This window comes from Gymnogyps californianus, chromosome Z (assembly GCF_018139145.2).
Source record: "Gymnogyps californianus isolate 813 chromosome Z, ASM1813914v2, whole genome shotgun sequence".
Taxonomy (NCBI): Eukaryota; Metazoa; Chordata; class Aves; order Accipitriformes; family Cathartidae; genus Gymnogyps; species Gymnogyps californianus.
Genome location: NC_059500.1, coordinates 72,557,387 through 72,579,747, shown reverse-complemented (window position 1 = coordinate 72,579,747; position 22,361 = coordinate 72,557,387). Strand labels below are relative to the sequence as shown.

The 22,361-nt window shown below is 39.2% G+C and overlaps 1 protein-coding gene across 1 annotated transcript in view; it reads right to left on the bottom strand.

Annotated features, from left to right (window-relative positions):
- The window catches only part of GOLPH3 (golgi phosphoprotein 3), a 33,039-nt gene extending 10,921 nt beyond the window's left edge, over positions 1-22,118 (bottom strand). Inside the window, exons 1-2 of the mRNA XM_050912944.1 lie at positions 21,722-22,118; positions 1,079-1,210 (exon numbers count right to left, since the gene is read on the bottom strand). Of these exons, the coding sequence (XP_050768901.1) occupies positions 1,079-1,210; positions 21,722-21,934 (345 nt within the window). The 5' untranslated portion in view covers positions 21,935-22,118. The remainder of the gene's footprint in view (positions 1-1,078; positions 1,211-21,721) is intronic.
- Between the last annotated feature and the right edge of the window lie 243 nt (positions 22,119-22,361).

Sequence of the window (22,361 nt, the reverse complement as noted above, 5' to 3'; positions counted from 1 at the left end):
TAAAAAAACCCCATAGTTAAAATTTCAGGTAGAGCTGACAGGGTTTGCACAGAATGAAAATAACCGCTAAAGAACATTCCTGAATGTCTAAGGAGCCAAAAGCTTTGGCGGAAAAAAAAAAATTGTGCAAACTAATCAATGCTGAATATGCTTAAATTAAACTAAAAGAAGTAGGAGCTGTTTGTCTGAACAGAGGTTCAATTCTTCAGAAGAGGAGAAAGCTGGGAGAAGGTTTGGGAATTTGTAAGCTTTCCTTTAAAAAATTTAGCAAAAGATAATATTGACAGGGAAATGTGCCATAAAAGAGAATTTATCTGTGGTGGATAGACAACATTTGACCATGTTTTCAATAAGCTTATTTTACAAGCATCCTCTAATGCTGATGAAGAAAAAATTCCTCAAACAGTGCGACTTTGCACATTTTGTACAAAGGAAAAATCCAGCGGCAAAAGTAGTAAATTAAGGCCTCAAATCTGCAGCCTAATTCAATAAAGGACCTTAAAAATTTGCCCATATTAAAGGTCAGTGAGTACAACAAATTTAAACACCTTAAACTAGATACAGTTTTGTGTTCTCAGGGGCCCAAGGTACAAGGATTGTTTCCTTCCCATGCACTGCAAGGACAAACTGCAACATTGTGTACACCAGAACTAAAGTGGTGGCTTGCAGGATACATCTGGCAGGCTGTCAGTTAGTCATTCCTTTCAGCCTCAGCCCACATCTCACCAACATTGCAAAAGCCAGTTCCTTCTGCAGATTACAACTGGCTCTCAGCAGTAACTGCTGCCACCGCACCCTGGCCAGAGCCACTGCCCACTGTTTGTGCAAGGTTCCCAACAGCAGCACGAACACACCAAGAGAACAAACAGGAGCAGAGAACAAGTACAGAAGATTTTCCAAGGCACTTCAGCTCGCCACTTAAACACTTTGTGCATCTAACTTGGGTCGCGACTCAGAATCGCTATCCCCATGTAAGGAAAAAAAAAAAGTATTTTTCTTACAACCAGTTGTAATTTATAGCTACTGTATTGCCTGGAGCATGACACAAAAGTAAATGTGATCATTTTCCTCCACTTACCTTTCTTGTTAATAGACTTTTGCGCCTCATTCCACAAGCCTCTAGCTGAAGGCGCCCTCGCAATGCCAATTCAATTAACATACAGCCACGCAATCCTGAGGAGATGCAATCATTCCAGAACGATGTGTAACCCTGTGAAGAATGAAAGACAGTAAGATATCTCTGTCTTCACCTCAAAGCAAATAGAAAAAGAGGCTCACTGCGTTCTCTAAGCAGTTCTCCTGCCTTCATCCACTTTTGAAATAGCATTACTAGCCAACTACCATTCCTGTACTGAAATATGAGAGAGAAACAGACTCATTCCCTATTAGTTTTGACACTTGGTCTCTGCTCTTTGAGAACAGGGAAACCTCAGGAAAGCGATACAAAATGAAACAGCAAGATATCACGAACTGTGAGAGATAAAGTGTAGTTTATACATAGTCAAAATAAACTTACTACACTTTTAAGACATCAACCCTTTGGCATTACCAACACCACACAGGCTTATCTGAGTTTCCTGAGAAATATTAACATGATTTTACATCCATAAACAATACGGCACTGATAAAGTAATAATAACCTGAAAATCGATCTTAAGTAAAATACGGAGTATACTGGAAACACAAATGTGGCAATCAGCACAAACCACAGAACAGATTTTTTAGCCTGAATATAGTAAACCAAAAGACAAAAGTTTTCAAGCAAGTATTTGGAACAGCTACTATTCTGTAACTTAAATCCTTTGAAAACATGTATTTTTAAAGCTTGATACTTGATGCATATATGGACTGCAAAACTGCAAAACACATTTATTCTATGAACCACACCACATCTACCATGCTTTTTCATCTATATTTCTGCATTGATACCTGTCTGCTTAAGTGGCAGAACAGAGCATTTGACCCAATACATTGACTTAATATTTAGAAATACATGTATTGACTTTTGTACTCCATTGCTCGACAATTATGACCAAAAGTCTTATAAAAAGGATTCTATTTTACCTACAAAGTAGCCAACACAGTTCATGCATATTTTTTAATATTTAAGTGTCTAAGACAAAACAAAATCATTCTGAGAAATCTTTTGTCTTTTGAGAAATGACTGCAGAAACACGTGGTATGATCCAGAAAGACCTTCCAAAACTCCTCCAGTGATGCATCTCTGAAAATACCCACTTTGGGATACTTTAGAGAAAAGTGCTGCAAACAAGAGAAAGGAAAAAAAGAGAGCACTCCCTTGCATACAATTTATCTTAACCAATAACAAAGACTAGCTTAAATCAAGAGCAATTCAATTTTATTCTATTCACAGATAAAAGCTGCCAATCTATAGAGATACAAGATACACACATCTGAAGTCCACTAAACTTACAAACCAGTCCCTAACTAATGCATGCCATTAAATACAGATTTCCAGGAACATGATAACATTTGTTTCCATTTAGCACTTTAGCTATTTTCAAGAGCTGTATTATATAGAGGACCAGTACTTCTGAAAAGTCTACAAAAGCTCTGAATCTCTAGAAAGTAATTACTGAAATATGTCACAGATATTTATTTAAAAGGCCACAAATATAAGGTTGGAAAGGCATTTGCAAAGTTATCTAATCAGTCTTCTACTCAGAGCTGATAACTTTGCGAGTATCAGCTACTCTCGTAAATTAGCCATTCTGTAAATTAAGATTTTGGTTGGCACCAGAGGTTTCTTTGCCAAAAGATATGCATGATAAGGTGCAGTATTTGCTTGACGGAAAAAAAGAAAACAGAACAAAAAAGAGATGACTCCTACTATTTCCAATCAAATAGTCTCTTTACATAATAATTTTTGAAATCAGACAACACACATGCAAACTAAAAATCTATTGCACAAACTTACAGCTGTGGCATGATAAATATACACTTCTTTCTATTCACAAAGAGTGTTATATTATTATGCAAACAATTAAAGTCCTAACTTTTTTTCCCCTTTGTTTAGTAATGAAAACCCAATTTATTTTTAAAGTGAGTATTTTTCAGTGAAGTGATGTTAACCACACTGCTCCCGGCAGCAATTACCAGATGTAAACTCCTCTGCTCCAGCAGTTATTCAACATACATGGCCACGGGCTGTGGGTTGCAGAGAAATACAGGATCATCACTTTTCCCTGCCCCCTCCTCCCCACCCCCCGCTCAGAGTTTGCAGGTGATCCACTACAGAAGAAACATATTTCAATACACAGATATTACACTGCTATTAACACAGTGAGGAAGGAGGTATTTTAGAACAGCCGGTGTCATCCTGAGCATTTTTCAATCCATTAAACTGATCTTTCCACATAATTCAGGCAGACGGACTGATTGTTTTTGGCACTTACTGCAAAGACCTCAGACAAATTGAAGGAACCCTCACAGAAGGTCAGTTTAGCACACAACAGTCTAACTAAATCATCCTTTAAATCAACTCAAACTTCCTGGTGTAACTGAAAATGAGTAGAAGCAGACATTTATCTTTGACATTGCAAACAGCTTCCTGACACCTACTTTAAATGGCATACAACATAACTAGAAAAAGGTGCACAAAAGAGAAACAATAATGCTCAGCATTATAGAACTACCGCCTATTAAAGAGGCTACAGATGGACAGTGAAGAAAAGAGGAGTGAAAGGGCTAGAGAGAACAATAATAATATACAGAGAGGGAGAATAGCAATATAGAATAATGTACTATTTGCAGACAAAACAACTATTTTCTCTTCTTCCACAGACAAGGTCTGAAAGGTGGTAAACAAAGCTAGCTCACAGGTTAGAAAAGTCAAAGGCCAACTTCTTTTCTAAGTTTCTATTCAACTGTTTTTACAGGAAGGCAAAAGTTTAAAAAAAAATCCTTTAAAAATCAGTTAAATTCATAGGAGCTTGACAATGAAGTCTCACAGACAGCAATGGACCTGTAAACCATGCATGGCCTGGGAAGCTCCCATCCAGTTGAAGTCAGGGTACACTGGAGGAGGAGTCGTCATTCTGTGCACACCCGTTCCCTGAACGTGGCCTGGCCATTGCTCATTACAGGTCATGGAACAAGACACAGATTTGGTTTGACCTTTTAACACTGTTCTCACTGTTATTCCAAATACCTAACAGCCTCAAAACAATTAGATTGAAGATCAAAGACCACTATTTATAGATGTAAGTCATTCCACTACTTAATGCTCTTAAACAGCACTAGTTTTCTCACAAATACAACACCAAATATTTTTACTTTATCCATCTTCCTACAAGTCTTTTATAATTTTATAAACATCCTAAGTCAATGAAATACTTATTTCAGTAAAGTTGCTAAGCAGCGGCAGGGGGGGGAAGTCTTAGAAGGCAGGAAATTATTTTTGTCTGACAGTAATCACACGAGAATAGCACTTTAAGCTATGAACAGCTTGCAAGACAAAATTTTAAATCTACGTTGATTCAAAGATCAAAAGAATGTTTGCAACTGTCATGTTTATTTACACAAACACAGCACAAAAGCATTTTTCATCAGAGCTGACCTGGAAATTTTCAGGTAAAAACTAGTTTTGCTAGACAAGCACAAAGGGAAATGAGAATAAAGTTTGTAACAGAAACTTGTTACCATATTAACTTTGAAAGCTCAGACTTCCCACCCAGGTATGGCAAAGCACAGAGCTAAGACTAAGATCCTCTTTCTGCTTAAAGAATAAGTTATCCAAAATCCTTGTTCATTATGCCATTTCTCTCCCACCACCTCCTGCAGCATTTATTCACTTTCTCCTCTTCCCATGCCCCTTACCCAATTTCCAGCTTACACAGCTCTTCCTGCTCAGTTAGCCGTTAACCACTTGAAACTCTCACTTATTAAATAGTCCATCTCCTAACCACAGCCCTGTGCCTCAGTGTCACCCAACCTACCTTATCTTCCACTCCCTGCTTTTACCTTGCCTCTTTAGTTGCACTTTCCCGTCATCGAACTGTGACACCCTGTCTCCTACAGTGGCCCCCTTCCCCATCTCATCTTACTGTGACATGTAATACATTAACTTACCGCTTCCAGGTTTATAAAGGTCTGAATTTCTGTGACCTTCATGGATTTCCTTAGATCTGTTCACACAGATGGTGCAGACAAGATAGCAAAGTATTTACGCTATAGATGGTGAGCAGCCATCTTATTCTTGTCTCTGCTCCAAAAGAGGGACAAAGCCACATGATATATTAGCAGACATACAAACAAGTAATCGTTACCGATACGCTGGGTCTAGCTCTGCTGAGCAAATCACAAGCTCTCGCAGCTCCTTCCTACTTAAAGCTGCTTCCTACTTACAGTAGGAATACCCCAGCTCAGATCTGCACACCAAACAGTGTAAACATATACTAGGACCCAGTCTCCTACAGATGCTGGCATGCAGAGTGCAACAGAAGGCGGGGTTCATATGCATACCCTGCAGGGAAGGAAGGCACAGGGAAGAGACCCTGAGTGGAAACATCCTACCAATGTCCCTTAAAACTTTAATTTACATTATTCCCTAACGAAGTCCTTTCCCAGTTTGCCTCCTGACTCTCAAACTTCACAAAGATATATTTAAAATGGAATAGGGTCCTAGGACTTGCAAAAAAGCGTTTATAAAGATTGCTGGAAATTATGAGAACTCCTGCATAGACAAAGAAATAATGTCGTTCAGCAGCTCAAAAATTATCACCCCTGCTGTGAAAAACCTAATGGGATCATCTGTTTATGGTATAATAAAGCCATAGCTAGAAGGGCAAACTACAGAGAAAGAAAAAACACATACACATTAGCTCTGACAATACCATAGCATTCTGAATTTGGTGGCTAGTCAAATATTTTGTTGAAGCACTCAGTACTAAGTATTACACAGTAAGGGCTGTTGCAGAAGTATTAAAGTACACTTCTATAGAACACATTGATTTCCAATTTTTCAAGACAAAATTTAAATTTCTCGATATTTAAAATCCGTAAGTTACTCGATATTTTATAATTTCAAAGATTATTTGTGAAAATGTTTTTTAAAAGAAGACAGATAAGACAACACTTTCTCCATTTCTGATCTAAAAAGGCACTGCAGTAATGACTACTATAATTTACTAAGTACGTAAAAAATCAGAATGAGAAGACTCTAACATGACCAGACGTGCCTGAAGGTATTTGGTAAAGATCAGTGCCAAGTATGTTAGCAATTTCTACGCAATCAATGCTGCTTTAAGAACTTGCACGAAACTTCAAAAACATTTCACTTCAGCACAAAACAGTCAACCTTCATGGAGCAGTCATTCTGTTACCTCTTACGTTGCCTTACTCAGCTTCCAGGCAATTGTCACACTAGCTCTATTTAAAACAAAAAAAAAAAACCAAAAAACACCTCAAAAAAACCAAACAAAAAGACCCCACCCAAACAAACTTCAATATTTTCTGTTTCCCAAGCGCAAGTTAAAACCACCCAGCAGTAACAGTGCAAAAAATGCAATTAAATTGCAGATGCCATTTTACATTTATAGGTATTACCTCAAAATATTGACAGAGAAGTAATCTTTAATGGATTACAGAGTGAAGTTTAAAAAAAAAAAACTTCCTTCATAACATTGAGTACAAGAGACTCACACGAGACCAGGTAATCTTTTACTTCAAATACTTTGGTTTTACATGTAAGAGTTACTAAAAATCTCTCCCCACTACAGAAATATACATTCTCTCTCCAGTTTTTCAGTTAACTCAGGAGAGCAGCAGTTCCACTATACCTGGCACAGACCAGAAAAGAGTGGGGAAGGGTGAAAAATCTGTGAAAATCTCTCAGATTCAAAAGAAAGGAAAAGAAAAGAAGTGCTTGCAGAGTTCCAGTCCTGAGGCTCAAGACACAGACATGGTAACAAAAAAAAAAAAAGATGTGTTTAAGTTACTTGGTTAAGGCCACCTGTTTACAGAACATTGTACAGCACAACATAGACTGTAGCTGCCAATGCATTCCCTGATCTAACCCAGTGAGTCTCAAGCTATTACAGATTACTGGGCAGATCACAGAGCCATGGCAAATGGAAATCAGCTTTAGAAGTCTTTTAAAAAAGCAGCATAAAGCCATGTAATAGTCTGTGAAGATAACTGAGGGTTATAACGGCCTGCTCAACAAAAAATAAAATATTTCATTATTTTAGCAACAACAGGCCCCTCAGGCCCATCCTCAGACTCCCACAGACTCATATTCAGTATTAGAGGTCAGTGTTAGGTCAAAGTTTTGGCCATGACTTAGACTCAACTTACATTTATGAAGAACCACAACAGCAGAGCTTCCCTGGGATAATGCATGTAACACTGCCCAGTCTATACTTCTTTTACTAGAAGTCTTTTCATTTTACATTCAGACTTAATAGTACTCCTTAAATCCTCACCTAGCACCCTGTAATTAAAAGCAAAACAAAAGATCTATGGTAACCAAACTGAAATAAACCAAACAATTAAAAGGGAACCTTCTGAAGGAGAAACATCACTAGAGCTACCCAAACCCCTGAATTCCTGTTCTCAGGAAATTCCAAATTCTTCTTTTATGAAAAACACAAACAAAAACACTTCAAAATTTAGTAAAGAATGAAATTTCTGAAACTTCATGTAGAGAAAGCAGAAATAAAATGTTGTTTTACCCCTTTCCAGCCATGGTAGCCCATCAGAAGGGGAGCTGGCCAACTTGGAAAGTAACAGAAAGCCAAGATAGAAATAATTACAGCTCTTGAGGAGTTTGGGAGTCCTAGCTCTGAGGCAATATATCTGACAGTCTATCAAGAGGACATGAAACGCCTAACTTAAGGGTTTCTCAGCTAGGAGGCACAATCTAAGTTAAAGTAAGCCTTCACTTTAGCAAACACTAAATTCTGAATTTACAGGTAGCCTGTTTTCCATTAGAAGAATATTTCAGAGGAAAAATTTCAACCAGCTCTACTTGGATGCTGAAAGATAGAAAAATTAGACTTCCTGAACTCTGCTGGAATTTGCTATTACTTTTATTACTTCTGTATGGATGGCATTCAAATACTGTGTTGGTGGTAGCAATATAAAAGCTCCAAGACATAAAACTATTGTTTTGTTTATACACAAACAAGTGTCTAGCTTTCCAAACAAGGGCTTCTTCCTTGCCATCTATTCTTTCCAATATGCAACAGACTATTTTTATGGTATGTTCTCAGAAGTCACAGATAACAAACACACTGGAAAATATTCTGTGCTTGCTGGCATTATGGGAAGTTATTGAGGGCAACTATCTCCAGGTCCACTTAGTCACCCTCACCAAATTTACATGCCAGCATAATAAAAATACAGTTTGGAGACCTGTAAAACACAGAAGGTTCAGTTCTACTATTAAGATGAGAATAAGATGAAACAGTTGTCAACAGATGTATAGCCTTAGATGGACTAACTAAAGCAAATGTGGAACCTGGAAAAAAAAACAACTTTGAAAGTCAGTTTAGGTCATTTGTAGTATTAGGCAAAGCAAATTGAGTAGTCTGTTGGTATAAATTATATGTGTGGGACCGATTTTCATGTTGCATAGCACAATTAGCAACCAGCATACTTACTTCTAACATGACACAGCATGTGTCACAAAGGGAGAATATACCTGCATGCTCACTTTGAGTAGTTATCTCAATACAGAGAAAGAGACTCATGTTTTGTATACATAAATTCAGGTATCTTTTCTTAGAGGTACTTAAAGTGGCAGAGAGAAACACTGGGGAAAAAAGCAGGAAAAGAAACTGAGGACAAAATGACATCCCAGGGTTTAATTACTCTCCCAGCACAAGCACCTCTTTCGAACCACTACTTTCTGCACACCACTTCAATTATTTTTCCTTCAAGAGATTCATTTCAGTTTTACTGACCTTTCAAATAAAGGTCAGTGTCTCATTTTAACCTCACACAAAACCATGAAACTGGAGAAGGCACGTCCTCCCCCATGTCTTAATTTTTAGCCATTTGAGGACTAAACCCAAGAATGCAGTCCAACAAAGCCTGAACTGCTGCTAAAGACAAAGTATCTATTTTTTCACCCCACTGAAGCACATCGCTGTTCTCTCTTGAGCCCACAGCAGCATTTGTGTAGTCAGCTAGATGAGGAAGTGGTCTGTCTGAAGGCTAATAGCCAATCTCCTCATCTGATTCACCGAGCAGGTGAATGAATTTCAGAGACAGCACAGCAAAGGAAAGGAACATGGTTGGGACAGACAGCAAAAGGCAAGAGCGTTCCCTTCAGTGACAACCCACAATTCAATGGACAAACTGCTTTCAAAACCTGAATAGTTTTCACAACCTGAATAGTTACAGCTAGAACTATTCACTTAGTCTTTGGGATAAAGAGCTGGGGGGAAAAAACCAAAACAAAACCATTATTGGGCTATCTGTACTGAAGCCGTTCATGAGCACAATCTGCTCAGAAAATATAAAATGCTTAAAGCTTAAGGTATCATGCACTATATTCATCACTATCTTCAGGTCCCCGTTTTGGACCTCAGCAATGATTACCCTGATCATCATAAATTTGAAGCTATATTATTTAAATCTCACAGGACAGCAATAGCATCCCTTTCCGATTCTCTGAAGCAATAGCAAGTTCTTTCAGAGGTGCCTACTAGCCTATTATTAGCCAGCACAAAGCACAGACAGAACATAATAATCCAAAAATGATCATCTGTCACCCATTTGAAACGTACTGCAAAAGACAGGCAGAGACAATTTATCTCGAAATACAGGCCGTGGCAAGTAGTATTTCATAATGGACAATCACAATTGCGACAGAACTCTCACTTTTTTAGTCAAGGAGTTCCTCTCTGAAGTAGTAATTTTGGTATCTACAGAAAGACAGCTGGGGAGGGCAGAGAGGAAAGGAATAACAGCATACACTGTTCAGGTGCACTGCAGCAGGTTAAAAGTTAATAGGAATTTTGATCTGCCACAGTTTTCACGTCAAAGATGGCTGTTACCTTCCTCTTGCATCCTATCTCCAACATAAGAATCTGTTGGAAGCAACTTTACAACTTCAATCTGCTTCACAGCTATGACTGTTGATGACAAACACTGTTTTTAAGTATTTTGATTTTAATGAAGAGTACTAGCAGACTGAGAAGCATAGGGCTATCAAAGTCCCGAAAAAGACGACAACCATCTTAATACACTATTTCCTTTATGTTGTCTCTCTACAGTTACTATGTTGAATTTTTGAAAGCAGTTGGACTCACCTGAAGAACTTCTACAACACATCTCCTTAAAGCTGTTCCCAAATCCAAAGAGGTAAAATACAAAATATAAGTAGTATGTATACAAAAAGGATAATGAAAGTAACTGGTTTATTACAAATTATCTTTTAGCACAGAATTTCAATCCTTTCTGTTGACCTAAAAGCTTCATTTAATGAATTCCAAATGCATCTATCATCAGTATTCTCCTACAACACAAACACTACATCCTCTTGGATATTCATGTAAAGTCATACAATTAAATGGAGATACCAGCAGACAGAAGTAGGAGAGGACAAAGAAGAATAAGTGAACATCAGCTTCTGACACCTGCATATGATTCTGTGGTTCCTATCCTTTTAGCTGAAAGTAAAATTGCTGATTAGAAATAAAGAAACATTGCCTGCTATTGTTGCAGGTAAGTAAATCTCCTCTTTGTGATAATGTAACTATAAGCAGAAATCTCAGGCAGATCAAAGTCAGTAACTGAGTTACTGTAATAAGTTTATGGATTCTTTAGATATGAAAAACTCTTAAAAGTATTTTAGTTAGGAACATCATCATTCTATAAGGAACAACTAATACAATTTCTGAATCTCTTGAAGGGGATGAAAGTCAGCAAGATTGATGCTATATATGCTTAATTTAATACTGAGCATATTTTATAAAGTATTTGTCCAACAAATCTGATACCTGACTTTTTCAGTCAAATCCAAAAAACTTCAACCACATCCTTTTTCAGAGCAGGAAATTCTTACATTAGAAATAAGGTACACCTTAAAAAAAGTTTATCTAAGTTTTTTCTTCCAGCATACTGTTGCAAGAAGCTTCTCAACATAAAAATAAGCAAACAGGTAAAAATGAACACAAAATAAAAAAATCCACAAAATTTTTCAAGTTCTCAATGACAAATAGAAAAGCTGGTCAATACTAGGAGAACTAACTGTGTATTTATTCTGATAATTTGAAGCCCTTAGATCCTCTTGTGCAGCCAGCTAGCACTTGTTCCTCCTCAACTAGGTCCTTATACGGATTTCTACAAAGCTCTCATTCAGCTTCAGTAACGTTAGACAGACTGTAAACATCTAAAGCACCTTCAACTCCAATGAGAACCAATTAAAAGTCTTTTTACCAGCATAACTAAACATACTTACAAGAAGCTAGGGGAAAAAGCAAACAATAGAAAATAATGATGGAAGAGGAGAAAAAGGAAAAGCTTTATTGCAACATTCATCAAGGACAGGCTGGAATGTCCAAAATTATTTGAACCCTCAGGGCAAAATTAGGCTGCTCTCACCAGAGGTATCTTCTTATATTAATTGATCCACTTTCACCCTCAGGGGATCAAAAAGATCTGTTCTCTTCTTTCCAATGCAGGTTATTGTAATTTAATCTACCTGAAGATGAGTGTAACCACAGCACAGAAGCTGCAGCTGACAGTAAGTCTCAAACAAGAAAAGCTGACATGGTCAAATTACGCATGTGCTTTAATGACCTAGAGATTCTCTGTTACTTTCTAATATACATTCAATACACATATCAATTTATTAAGTCTAACAGCTACCGATTTATTACCTCTAAGAAAATCTTATACTCCATAACACTACAGTACTGCACAATGCCAGACAGATTAAAACACAAAACCAAAATCAGCTTCTGTGGCAGCATTCTCTGGCAAGACCCAAATCAATTTCTTTTGGCAAGAAACTGCGTAGTCTTACCCCAACCTATTCACACTCAGCTGAAAATACAATGTTCAGGGTTAGGGTCTTGCTTAAATAACTCTTCAATAATAGTTTCAATCTCTTCCCTCCTCTATGGACCTGTAAGACACAAGAAGAAAAGCCTCCACAATTCTGAAATACAAGAATGATGGTAAGCTGAGAACAGGCTCAACATTTTTTTCTCATGTTTAGGTTCTAAGACAACAAGCAACCCTGAAATGCAAAATTGATTTTTTGTTTTGACAGTAGTAAGATTCAATAAAATTTATGATTATCTAGAAAACTATAAAAAGACAAACCCTCCGTTTTTCTTACAGAATTGTTTTCACATTTACTGTCTGCCGGGTTTTGATTTTCACTGCTGCTACAGACCAATCTGTTTTAAGACTTATTTGGTTAAAAACATGACCCACCTTCACCTGACAGGAAGGTATTCAAAGGCGGCTACTTCGTATAGATTATACAGACATATAATATACGTAATAAATAAAACCAAGAGATTAATTTTTCAGGTAGCTTTTAAATGGGTACAAAGGAATTTCAGATCCAGTAAAAGAAATACAGTTCTATCTATCTACATGATTGGAAAAAATAAAAATGCATTTCTGAAGACAAAATAATTTTAGGAGACATTCGTCCCTTTTACCAGTCATCCCTCAAAAATAATAATAAAAAGACAAAAACAACATGCCCAGAAATTGTGAATATTCAAAATATTCACGTAAAACAGCTGCTAGAGGAATACTCTGGATTTTCTCATGTGTCAAAGGGAAAATATTCAAACTTCAAGTCATTTGCAATTAAAATAAACTGGATTCCTCTTCATCCTCTTCACAATAGATTAAGGGTCTATGCCAATCTATACCCAGCTAGCTCTTTGCTGCAAATCTTACCTTTCAAGTAAGCCATCACCTTCTCAACCCAGGTGGGGTCCTGACCTATGGAACTTTTGAAAATTAGTATCTGTTTAAGAAAGAAAAGCAAGCTAGAGTGCAGAAGTGTTTACTATTGGAATACTACAATGTGAGGACTTCGATGTCTGACTGTGGTCCCTCTTGATTTCCTCTTTTTATGCAATTGAAATCATTAGTCATTTTACTGGAACACAAATTGTAGTCTAGTTATAAACAGAAGGTAAGTTAGGGAGGAAAATCTCTGAAGTGTTCTCACAGCCAAACACTAGAAATACTTTAGGAAAGCAAGCACACATATTCTACAAAGCACAGTATCATTGACAAGAAACTTGTCAGGTATTTGATTAACCTGCCACTGCATTAAGAATAAATAACAAACAGCAGCTGAAAGCACTAAAGCCAAATGCTATTGCCCAGCTTTTCAAGCATGCACACAGGCATACATTACATAGACACATCTCTTCACTAAAATGAAGATAATAAGAAAAACGTAAGTTTGCTGAAGAGGAGGCAACTAACACATGCACACTGCTGAACTCTTATGAGACCCCTGAACAAATGAACACTTAAGAGTCTGACTGTTCATTTAGGAATGAAAAGACAAACTTAGAAGCCTAACTTTCAGCATGATTAAGTGTATACAAATGCAGATAATGACTTCAAATATTTGCATGGCTCTTGCAAAGCCACCTTCCATGGCTCTTGCAAAGCCACCTTCCATGAGGGTCCAAACTCTATTCTCCATACTTGGTGCAAAATAAAGATGTAATTAATTTACTCCATAACCTGCAAATTGATTTCTACACTACCAGCTATTGTCACTGAGCATAAAATCTGACGTTTAATTGAAAGAAATGTTGAATTAGAACTCGTGCTTCAATCCTCCACATCAGATATTTCACTCAAAAAAAACAAGTCTTCCCACAGCAGTAAGCAAACACAGCAGGATCAGAAAAATAGCTCGCATCCTGCCTAGATCTAACAACCAGAATCTTACAACATAAACCTTGCACACATTTAGTGTCTCCCAGTGGCGGGCTGACCCTGGCTGGCTGCTAAGTCCCACATAACCGCTCCCCCAATCCCCCCCAGCAGGATGGGGGGAGAGAATAGGAAGAGCAAAGTGAAAAAACAAAACAAAGTGATGCAAAACACTCATTCACTACCTCTCACAAGCAGACTGATGCCCAGCCAGTCCCCGAGCAATGACCATCTACCCACCCCCTCCCTTTTTATTGCTGACCATGACACTATACAGCATGGGATATCCCTTGGTCAGTTGGGGTCAGCTGTCTTGGCTGCTTCCCCTCCCAGTCTCTTGCGCACCCCAATCTACTCACTGGGGGGTGGGCAGAGTGAGAAACAGAGGCAGCCTTGACACTGTGCAAACACTGTTCAGCAACAGATAAAACATGGGTGTATTATCAACACTGTTTTCTGCTGTCAACACTGTTTTGGTCAAAAATCGAAAACATAGCACGATACTGGCTGCTATGAAGAAAATTAACTATCTCAGCCAGGTCCAGTACACTTCTCTTAAAAACAGGAAGAAAAACCTAAATCTGGTATGTCCTCCTACTATAGACAAAGCTGGTCTAATATTGGCTCGCTAAGTAACAGGTGGAAGTTTCACTAACTTTATCTAACGAGGCCGCATTAAAACTACAGTTCCCTCCTCCAGGCTCATAAATATACCTTATCTGCCCCCAAGTGCAACAGCTATCCCTCTCTTCTACCTTTTCTTCTACAGTAGTTGCAATTTAAAACACTATGTAAAGCACCATATTATTTCAAACTGGGGAGCTGTACAGTTTGCATCTGGTCATTAATGTGGATGGATTTCCAGAGCCATGTCTTGGGTGTTTAAAAAAAAAAGTGTACATAAGGGATAGGGATTCCTCTCCTCTTTGTCTAAACTTCCCTAGTTTCCTTTCAGTTTGTTCTTTTCAGAACAGGTCTCTCACTTGTTTCACTTACTCAGGTGCAAACAATTTTCAAGAAACAGACTATCTCATAATAATGCCATGTCAACATTTTCATTATGAGATAAAAAAATTGCACTCATTGCACTGTTCTCCCATTAAAGGGAACAAGTTCTTCCATTTAGTATTTAACATGTACTAACTGTAAACTGAATGTCTCAGCCACAGACTGCAGATGCTGCTAAAGCGGAAGTCCCATTTAAATACCCAGCACAGGCAAAGTAGCTGCAACTAGTGCTAAGTGATTAGTATAGATCGAACATCCATCTGGCATTTACCTCAACCTAGCCAATAAATGTTATACCTGCCTTCTCCACTGTGCAATGCGAAAGACATACTGAAATGGCAACATAAGACGTATGGAATGCTTCTCTCGTGGTAGAGACTGTCAAATGTGGAGGTGCCAAAGTAAAATCCAGCGTATACTGAAGTAAAAAATGGAAGTGCAATGTGCTGTGCTGTACAAGAATGACTGGCTGAATAGAAACCTCATGGTACAGCCCACATACAAAAGACGCCAAGCCTGGCAGTTAAGGACTCTGTAAATAATACAGCCACATGATGCTATCTAGTAAGACCATAAAGGCAGATGACTAGAAAGTGTATAGCAGTAAGTAGCTTACAAGCGCTTAGAAGAATATCAGCAACAGAAGGATACACAGAAAGCCCAACAGACTAATTTCCCAGTGTGATGAACAAATCCTGCAACATCCACAAATAATAAAAGAGCTACGAGTGTAACACTTCTCCAATTATAAAGATCTAGCTTACAAGGCATACTATCTTATTATCTTAATGGTCCATCACAAACAGGAAAAAAAAGACAAAAAAAAAGGGTTGAAATGCAGTAGTTTAGTACAGGATATACTGGGGGAGTTGGGAAAGACTTGGCATGCATAATACTGGTTTGCACTCAGACTAACAGCTTAGTCGTAGTACCACACACCTTTGTGCTCCTACTTATCCAGGCTTACATACAGTGCACTTAGAGGAAGCAAACAGTTGTGCACTATTTTATGTGTAACCTTGTAATTTTTGTCTGAAAAGTGTATGTGAAATCATTCTGCAGTAACATTTTATGAATACTTCTGAAATAAAATAAATTACTGAAATTGATCTAAGACCTGTTTGCAAGCCACGAAAAACCCAGTTAAAAGTGGCACATGATAAGTTGACTATGATTTTTTTCTTTCTTTACTAAAAGTTATGAGAAAACAGATTGAGACAGTTGTCTATGCAGAGGAAACCGAGCCACACATTTACTCCAGACTAGCTTCCTCCTCCCCAATAATGCAACACAGAAGTGAGTATGTGCTGTAGTAACTATTTGCTCTGTGAGTAAAAAAAGTCATTCTTGAATATACTGTCTGCAACACATAGCCTGGTCAATTAGCCTTGCAAAGAAGCCCCGTTACATGTACCTTAACTAATTGAGATAAACGCTGCAGTACTTGAACTACTTTAGGATCAAAGAACACCTGAAATAATACCACTTTTTCTTTAATATAAAATGTTAGTTTTCAGTTCCATGATTACTTCCCTTCTAGCAATTAACAGCAATACTTTCTTATATATACTTCATGCAAATTTTATAATAAAAACACCTTGCTAGAGGGAAAGGAAGAAGAGTTACAGCTTTGGTTTTTTAAGAGCACTTCGAAAAACTGCGAACCATCACTAGAAAGGCTTTGACAATGTTTTTGTCTTTGCCCTACACTAGACAGCTTGACATGAAAGAAGGGACTACATTACACTCAAAGTTATCCATGAATAAATAATATTGATTACAGATTAGCCGTGCTGTAACAGCAGGGATAACCACACTAGCTGCATGCAGAACCATGAAATATAAAGACCATTTCAACACATAAAGTCAACTTGTATCCAAAATGCTGCTTCCCAGTCAGCATGTCCTCCAAAGAGCCCAAAAGCAGCATTTACTCCGCAGCACAGTAAAGAGGCACTTTACTGCATCTTGTAGCACACAGAATTGGGGTACTCCTCCTCCCACACCTCTCATCTTCTCCTAGCCTATAATTTACGTATGGACATGAAATAGAAAAAGGACCAAAAAGCTGTGTGCAACTATGAAAGAAAGAATTTTAAGAATTTTTCACCACAGACATTACATACTTTGTTGTTATTAGGCCCTGAACATTTGAGAAAAAGCATGTCTTTGTCAAGGTTTTAACACATTCATACATCATTCTTCAACTGAAATGCGAATTCCCAGTAGACGCCTCTTCATGTTTCACTCATTTGTCTCAGAAATTTTCCAGCAAAACTTGGGAGCTTTTGAGGTGACATTCAGGCTGTCGCTGAAACTTTTTTAATTGGGGGGGGGGGGAACAAAACAAAACCTAAAAAGATACAGAGACGACTTTTCAAAACTTAATCATTTGTTACACAGGCAAAAAAACCCAGACTTCTGCATCATAATATGAATTTCACAAAGCCAAATCTTAATATCAGGGAAAATGCCACCCATATTTCGAATGTTTTCAAAATTCCTATTTCACCTTTCAGAAAAATGTCTTTAGGATTAAAATATAAAATTCAGTAACAAATCCAGACACTCACATTTGTGAGAGGAATAAAGAAACTACATTTTAGCACTAACCTGACCAACACAAAACAGCACATCTGAAGCAGGCAAACTAGCTCCCTAATAACTTATTTCAATACAATGAAAAATATCATAAGCTGGAGACCTTCACATGAACTATTTGGACAAAAAGCTATGCTGCAACACTAAATCTTCGGCAATAAATGAAGCTTCTGAAGGCCAAACATGAGTAGCAAAGATCCAAGATAATTTCTGTACCTAACGAAGTGATTTAACATTACTTCACTCTCACAAATGAGATTTTAGTCTTCACCAAAGAAAAGGTAAATAAAACTAGACATATTTTCTGTTGCAGTAGATCGCAGTACCTGACAATTATTTCAGCATACTTTACATGTGTTTTCTTTCAGCAAATAAGGAATCACTTACAGATCAAATAAATATTCTATCTTAGTAGGTGCCACGTCTCTATAGCTGCTTCAATTTGTTTAGTTGTGGCACACTGCATAGAGGATAGGAACAGCTGTGTGCATTGCTGTATTTGAACAGATCCCCAACATGTACCGAGAGAGAACTCCAAAAAGGAGAAAAACAACCAAAAGAAAGCCTACATGTACAAAAAACTTAAATGAAGTTAAATGGAGCAACAGTTATAGAGCACAGACACCTAGCAATCCCTCAGTTTCCTATGGGACTGAGTTACGAGATGTCTGGAAGAGCTGTAATGAACAAACTGGCCTGTACTCATCTCTTAGCTGTCGTTTTTAAATAAGCTAACCTTTAATATGTATCACTCCCTTCTTTTGGGAGTAATGACCTCAGATGCTTCAGTAGTTCTACAGAATAACCTCCCTTTTGCTGTGGCTTTGACCTATCCTACCACAGTACTATTTTCAACCTAATACAGCAAAGTATTTTATTTCAGTGAGTATTTTTTATTCCTATAGCAACTGGCTATTGCTCTACTCTAAATGGATGAACACGACTCCCTTCCCCAGCCATGTTTCTGACAGGGTTTCCAACTAAGTGTAGGTGTTCTTGTGATGCTTCCCGAAGAACTCTAGTAATGCGTTTTGTTCCAGTATATTACCTGCTCCTCCAAGGACACCGCATCTGTCATGTTATGCAAGCATGCACATATCCCTTATAACCTATCTTGACCTTGCAAGACAGAAATAGTTATGTATACACAGAAGATACAAACGGAAGAGGAACCATTGGTGGAAAAGAGCAACCAGTACACATACATCAAGGACAATTTAATTAGGCCAAACAGGAAAAAAAAGAAAGGCCATGTCCAGGAAGCACATGTGAATGCAATTAATTGTGTTCAGGCATTAATAACAGGATTGAGGTGTGCTGTGTTTGTTTTAGGGCAGCCAGACATTCCCATCACTGAACCCACACTGCAGCCAAAACCAGGCAATAACTCAAAAGTTTTGCTGTGGTTGTTAGCAATCATCACACTATCCTGAAAGCAGGATTCACATAAATATCTAACAATCTCCTAGAAACATTGAACAATCCATCACTGCCTGGATCTTCCTGAAAAACTCTCTCCTAAGAGTAAACTCTGCCACCTACGCTTACAAATTATAAATGGTAGCTCCGTACATGTGAGGCATTTTGTACACAATTTACATGGTGTTAAGCTATATTCACCACTGTTTAACTTTAGAAAAAAAATTAGCCAAAAAACCTGAAAGGTAAGTTATCAATGCATATATCAGTGACTTTCTGAGATAGAAGCTATTTTTAGGGAAACGTGGTTTTTAGCCAATTCACACTCTTTTTTTTTTTTTACATTTTTTATTTATTTTAAACTCAACATTAGATTATTTTATCATGTTGGAATAAACAGGAAGGATGTTATCAGCTTTAAATTTACTGGCTTTCAATTGAGCTTATAGCTCACACACCTGCCTTTGTCTTTCCCTTTGACTATGTGTAGTTTCAGAATTATACTTTACAGACCCTATATTGCTTTTCTCTGCTCGCTGTCATGAGAAAGTCTTGCACAAATGTCATGGGAAATCAATTCCACTGGAAGTAAAAACGTTGTAAAAAGCATTTCCAGATGCGTAAAGCAAATAAGTTTTGCTCACTTATCATCAGAACAATAGAGAACAAAAGAAAAATTCATCTTTGAAAATGAGTCTATAGTTTTATTTCCAGTTTTAAAAGGAAAAAAACATGACAAAGTGGTTTACATAGTGTAGCTTGTACATAAGTGTACAAGCAGATCCAAACCTAAAATACAAACCCTAGTGATTCACGTCTAACAAAGCGCACAAACGGTGGACACTACAGTTTCTGCACGTAAGCCCCCTACCCTAGAGATGACATTATCATTCTTTTTGTCTCAACTGCAAAATCCCAAGGGAATTATGGATAGCCATGCCACTGTAATCACTCAGTTCCTTTTTCCATACAAAAGAATATTAGATTATCTGCAGTGTGTGCCACTGCTGCACTTAGCAAAGTTAGATGATTTATAATTTTGATGCACACCAGTGCAAAGCCAGATTTTTAGGCCCAATATTAACTATTAACTTTTGATAAACCAGGAAGACTTGCACCATATATTCTTTCCAGGAAGACAGAACGCTCCCTACCTTGAAATCTTTATAGCCTAAGGCCCACAAATTCAGCAGATTTAGCACACAATCCTGGACAAAAAAGAGCTGAAAGATCACCCAGTTTATCCCACCTTCCTCAAGGCAAGACCTCCTAGGCAATCCTGCCAGATATCTATCTTGTCACACCTAACTTACTTTCCCACAACTATTCAGGTGTGTAGAAAGAGAAATGCACATATGCACAAGTCTTCAATTCAACAGGTGGAAGCACACATCACTGTGAATATCTACTGAGTTTATCAGGATGCCATGGCAAGATCCGTCTGAAAAAACGGGATTACAAGAATATGGCCTAAAATATACAATCTGAAAGAGAAATAAAATATGTTATTGTAGCAGCTATATATACAGATATACCCACATGCATTAAAAAATGAATGTTAACCAGGAAAACTACTCTTTAATCTATTATCAACCAGCAAATTTATTTTAGATGCAATGCACTGTCAAAGAACATGTAACTTATCAGCTTTCCTCCCCCATTATTCTGTCCTCATGAACATACACAGTTTTAAGAGACTTCCACCCAAATCAATGAACTGGCTTCATTAATTTACTTATCACTAAAAAAAAAAAAAAAAGCAGGTTGCTTAATCAAATTCATATTATAACTCATATCTAAAATAAAGGCGTATTATGCTTCACAATACACCACATCAAATTAAACTGTTTCCCCAATAGGACTGACTTGCTGCAGTGTGCATGCTTTTTATATTGATTACCTCTTTCAAATGAAACAAAAATCTGACACACTGGTAGAAGTACACCTTCCTCAATGACTGCATTCACAGTATCATGACAAACAATTAAGTTATAAATTCAGTAAAAACACAGAATTATATAATAATGCCATTTCCTCATTTTGACACACTTCTCATTACTCAAGGCCCATTTTTGTCATATGCGTGTCCCCCAATTTTAAGACATTTTTCACATTCATTAGTCTGGAATGTTTTAGTAGAAGGGGCTGCTAAGCATCCTAAAGCACCTGAGAACCCCATAAGTACCACAGATTTGTGTCTGACAAAATACATAGGAGTAGACAAGTCTCCCACATTAGAGCCCTGAATAAGTTGTAGCAGAAGGAATATAAATATCATACATCTACCCAGGCCTCCAAGTCAACTATCAATGCTGACTAGAGGCCCTGGCCCTCATCTCCAGGTCCCCATCTTGCCCCAACCCCTACGCTGCTTTCCTTGAGACGCTATAAATATGACAACCCCTCCACAAACCCCACATCCAAAGGGCGATCCAAACTCTCTGACCCCAAATCCAAGCACCTTCCCCATCTCCTCCAAAACACCTAGCCTGTTCCAGCATGCGCCCCTGCCCCCAGCAACATCACAGTCCTCGTCCCCAGCAACGCCTCTGCCCCAAACCCGCAGCAACACTCACCCAGCAGCGCCCTTGCCCCCCATCCCACCCACACCCTCGCACACTTAGGCTCCCCTTTCCCATCAAAGTCCTCCACAAGCCCCCGAATAACCGGTGCCCCCTCCGGCACCCTCTTCCTGCGCCCCACCCCTCCCAGCACCACCGAGCCTCCTCAGCCACCCCTTGCCCAGCGCCCCTCACCTCGGCCCGCCCCAGCCCCGCCGCCACGAACCCGTCCGCACCTCACGGTCCTTGAGGCCCAGGAGCAGCACCTCCTCCATGAGGGTGAGCCGCGTTTCCTTGGAGTCGCCCTTCTCGTCGTCGCCGGACTCGTCCCGGCGGCCTTCATCCTCCGGGCCGCCCCCCGCTCCCCGCTCCTTGTCGGCGGCGGCGCTGCGGGAGGCCTCGGTCCGGCGCTGCACCAGGCCGGAGCTGCGCTGGGTCAGGGAAGTCATGGCTGGAGGCGGCGGGAGGGCAGAGGCCCGCCGCGGGGAGAGGGGCTCGGCGACAGCTCGGGAAGGGGGCAGGAGAAGGGACGGGAGCCGCTCCCGCCTCCGCCCTATCCGCACCGGGGCAGCGGCTGGCCGGGGGGAGTCATGGGGAGCGGGGCTCGGCCGCGGCGGGGGAGGCGGAGGCAGCGGGGGCCGGCGTCCCCCCCTGCAGCGGCCGAGCTGGCGGAGGCGGCTTCTCCTCCAATATGGCGGCGCGGGCTGATGTCAGCGGAGGATGTGGCAGCGCCGGGCGGGGGAGGCACCGGAAAGGGCCGCGGGCAGGAGGGGCCCCCCGCGGGGCAGGGGGCGGGGACAGGGCGCCACCGGAGCGCCGCCCCTGGGCCGCGGGGAGCGCGAGCGGTGGTGGCCGTTGGTGACCGTTACTGACCGT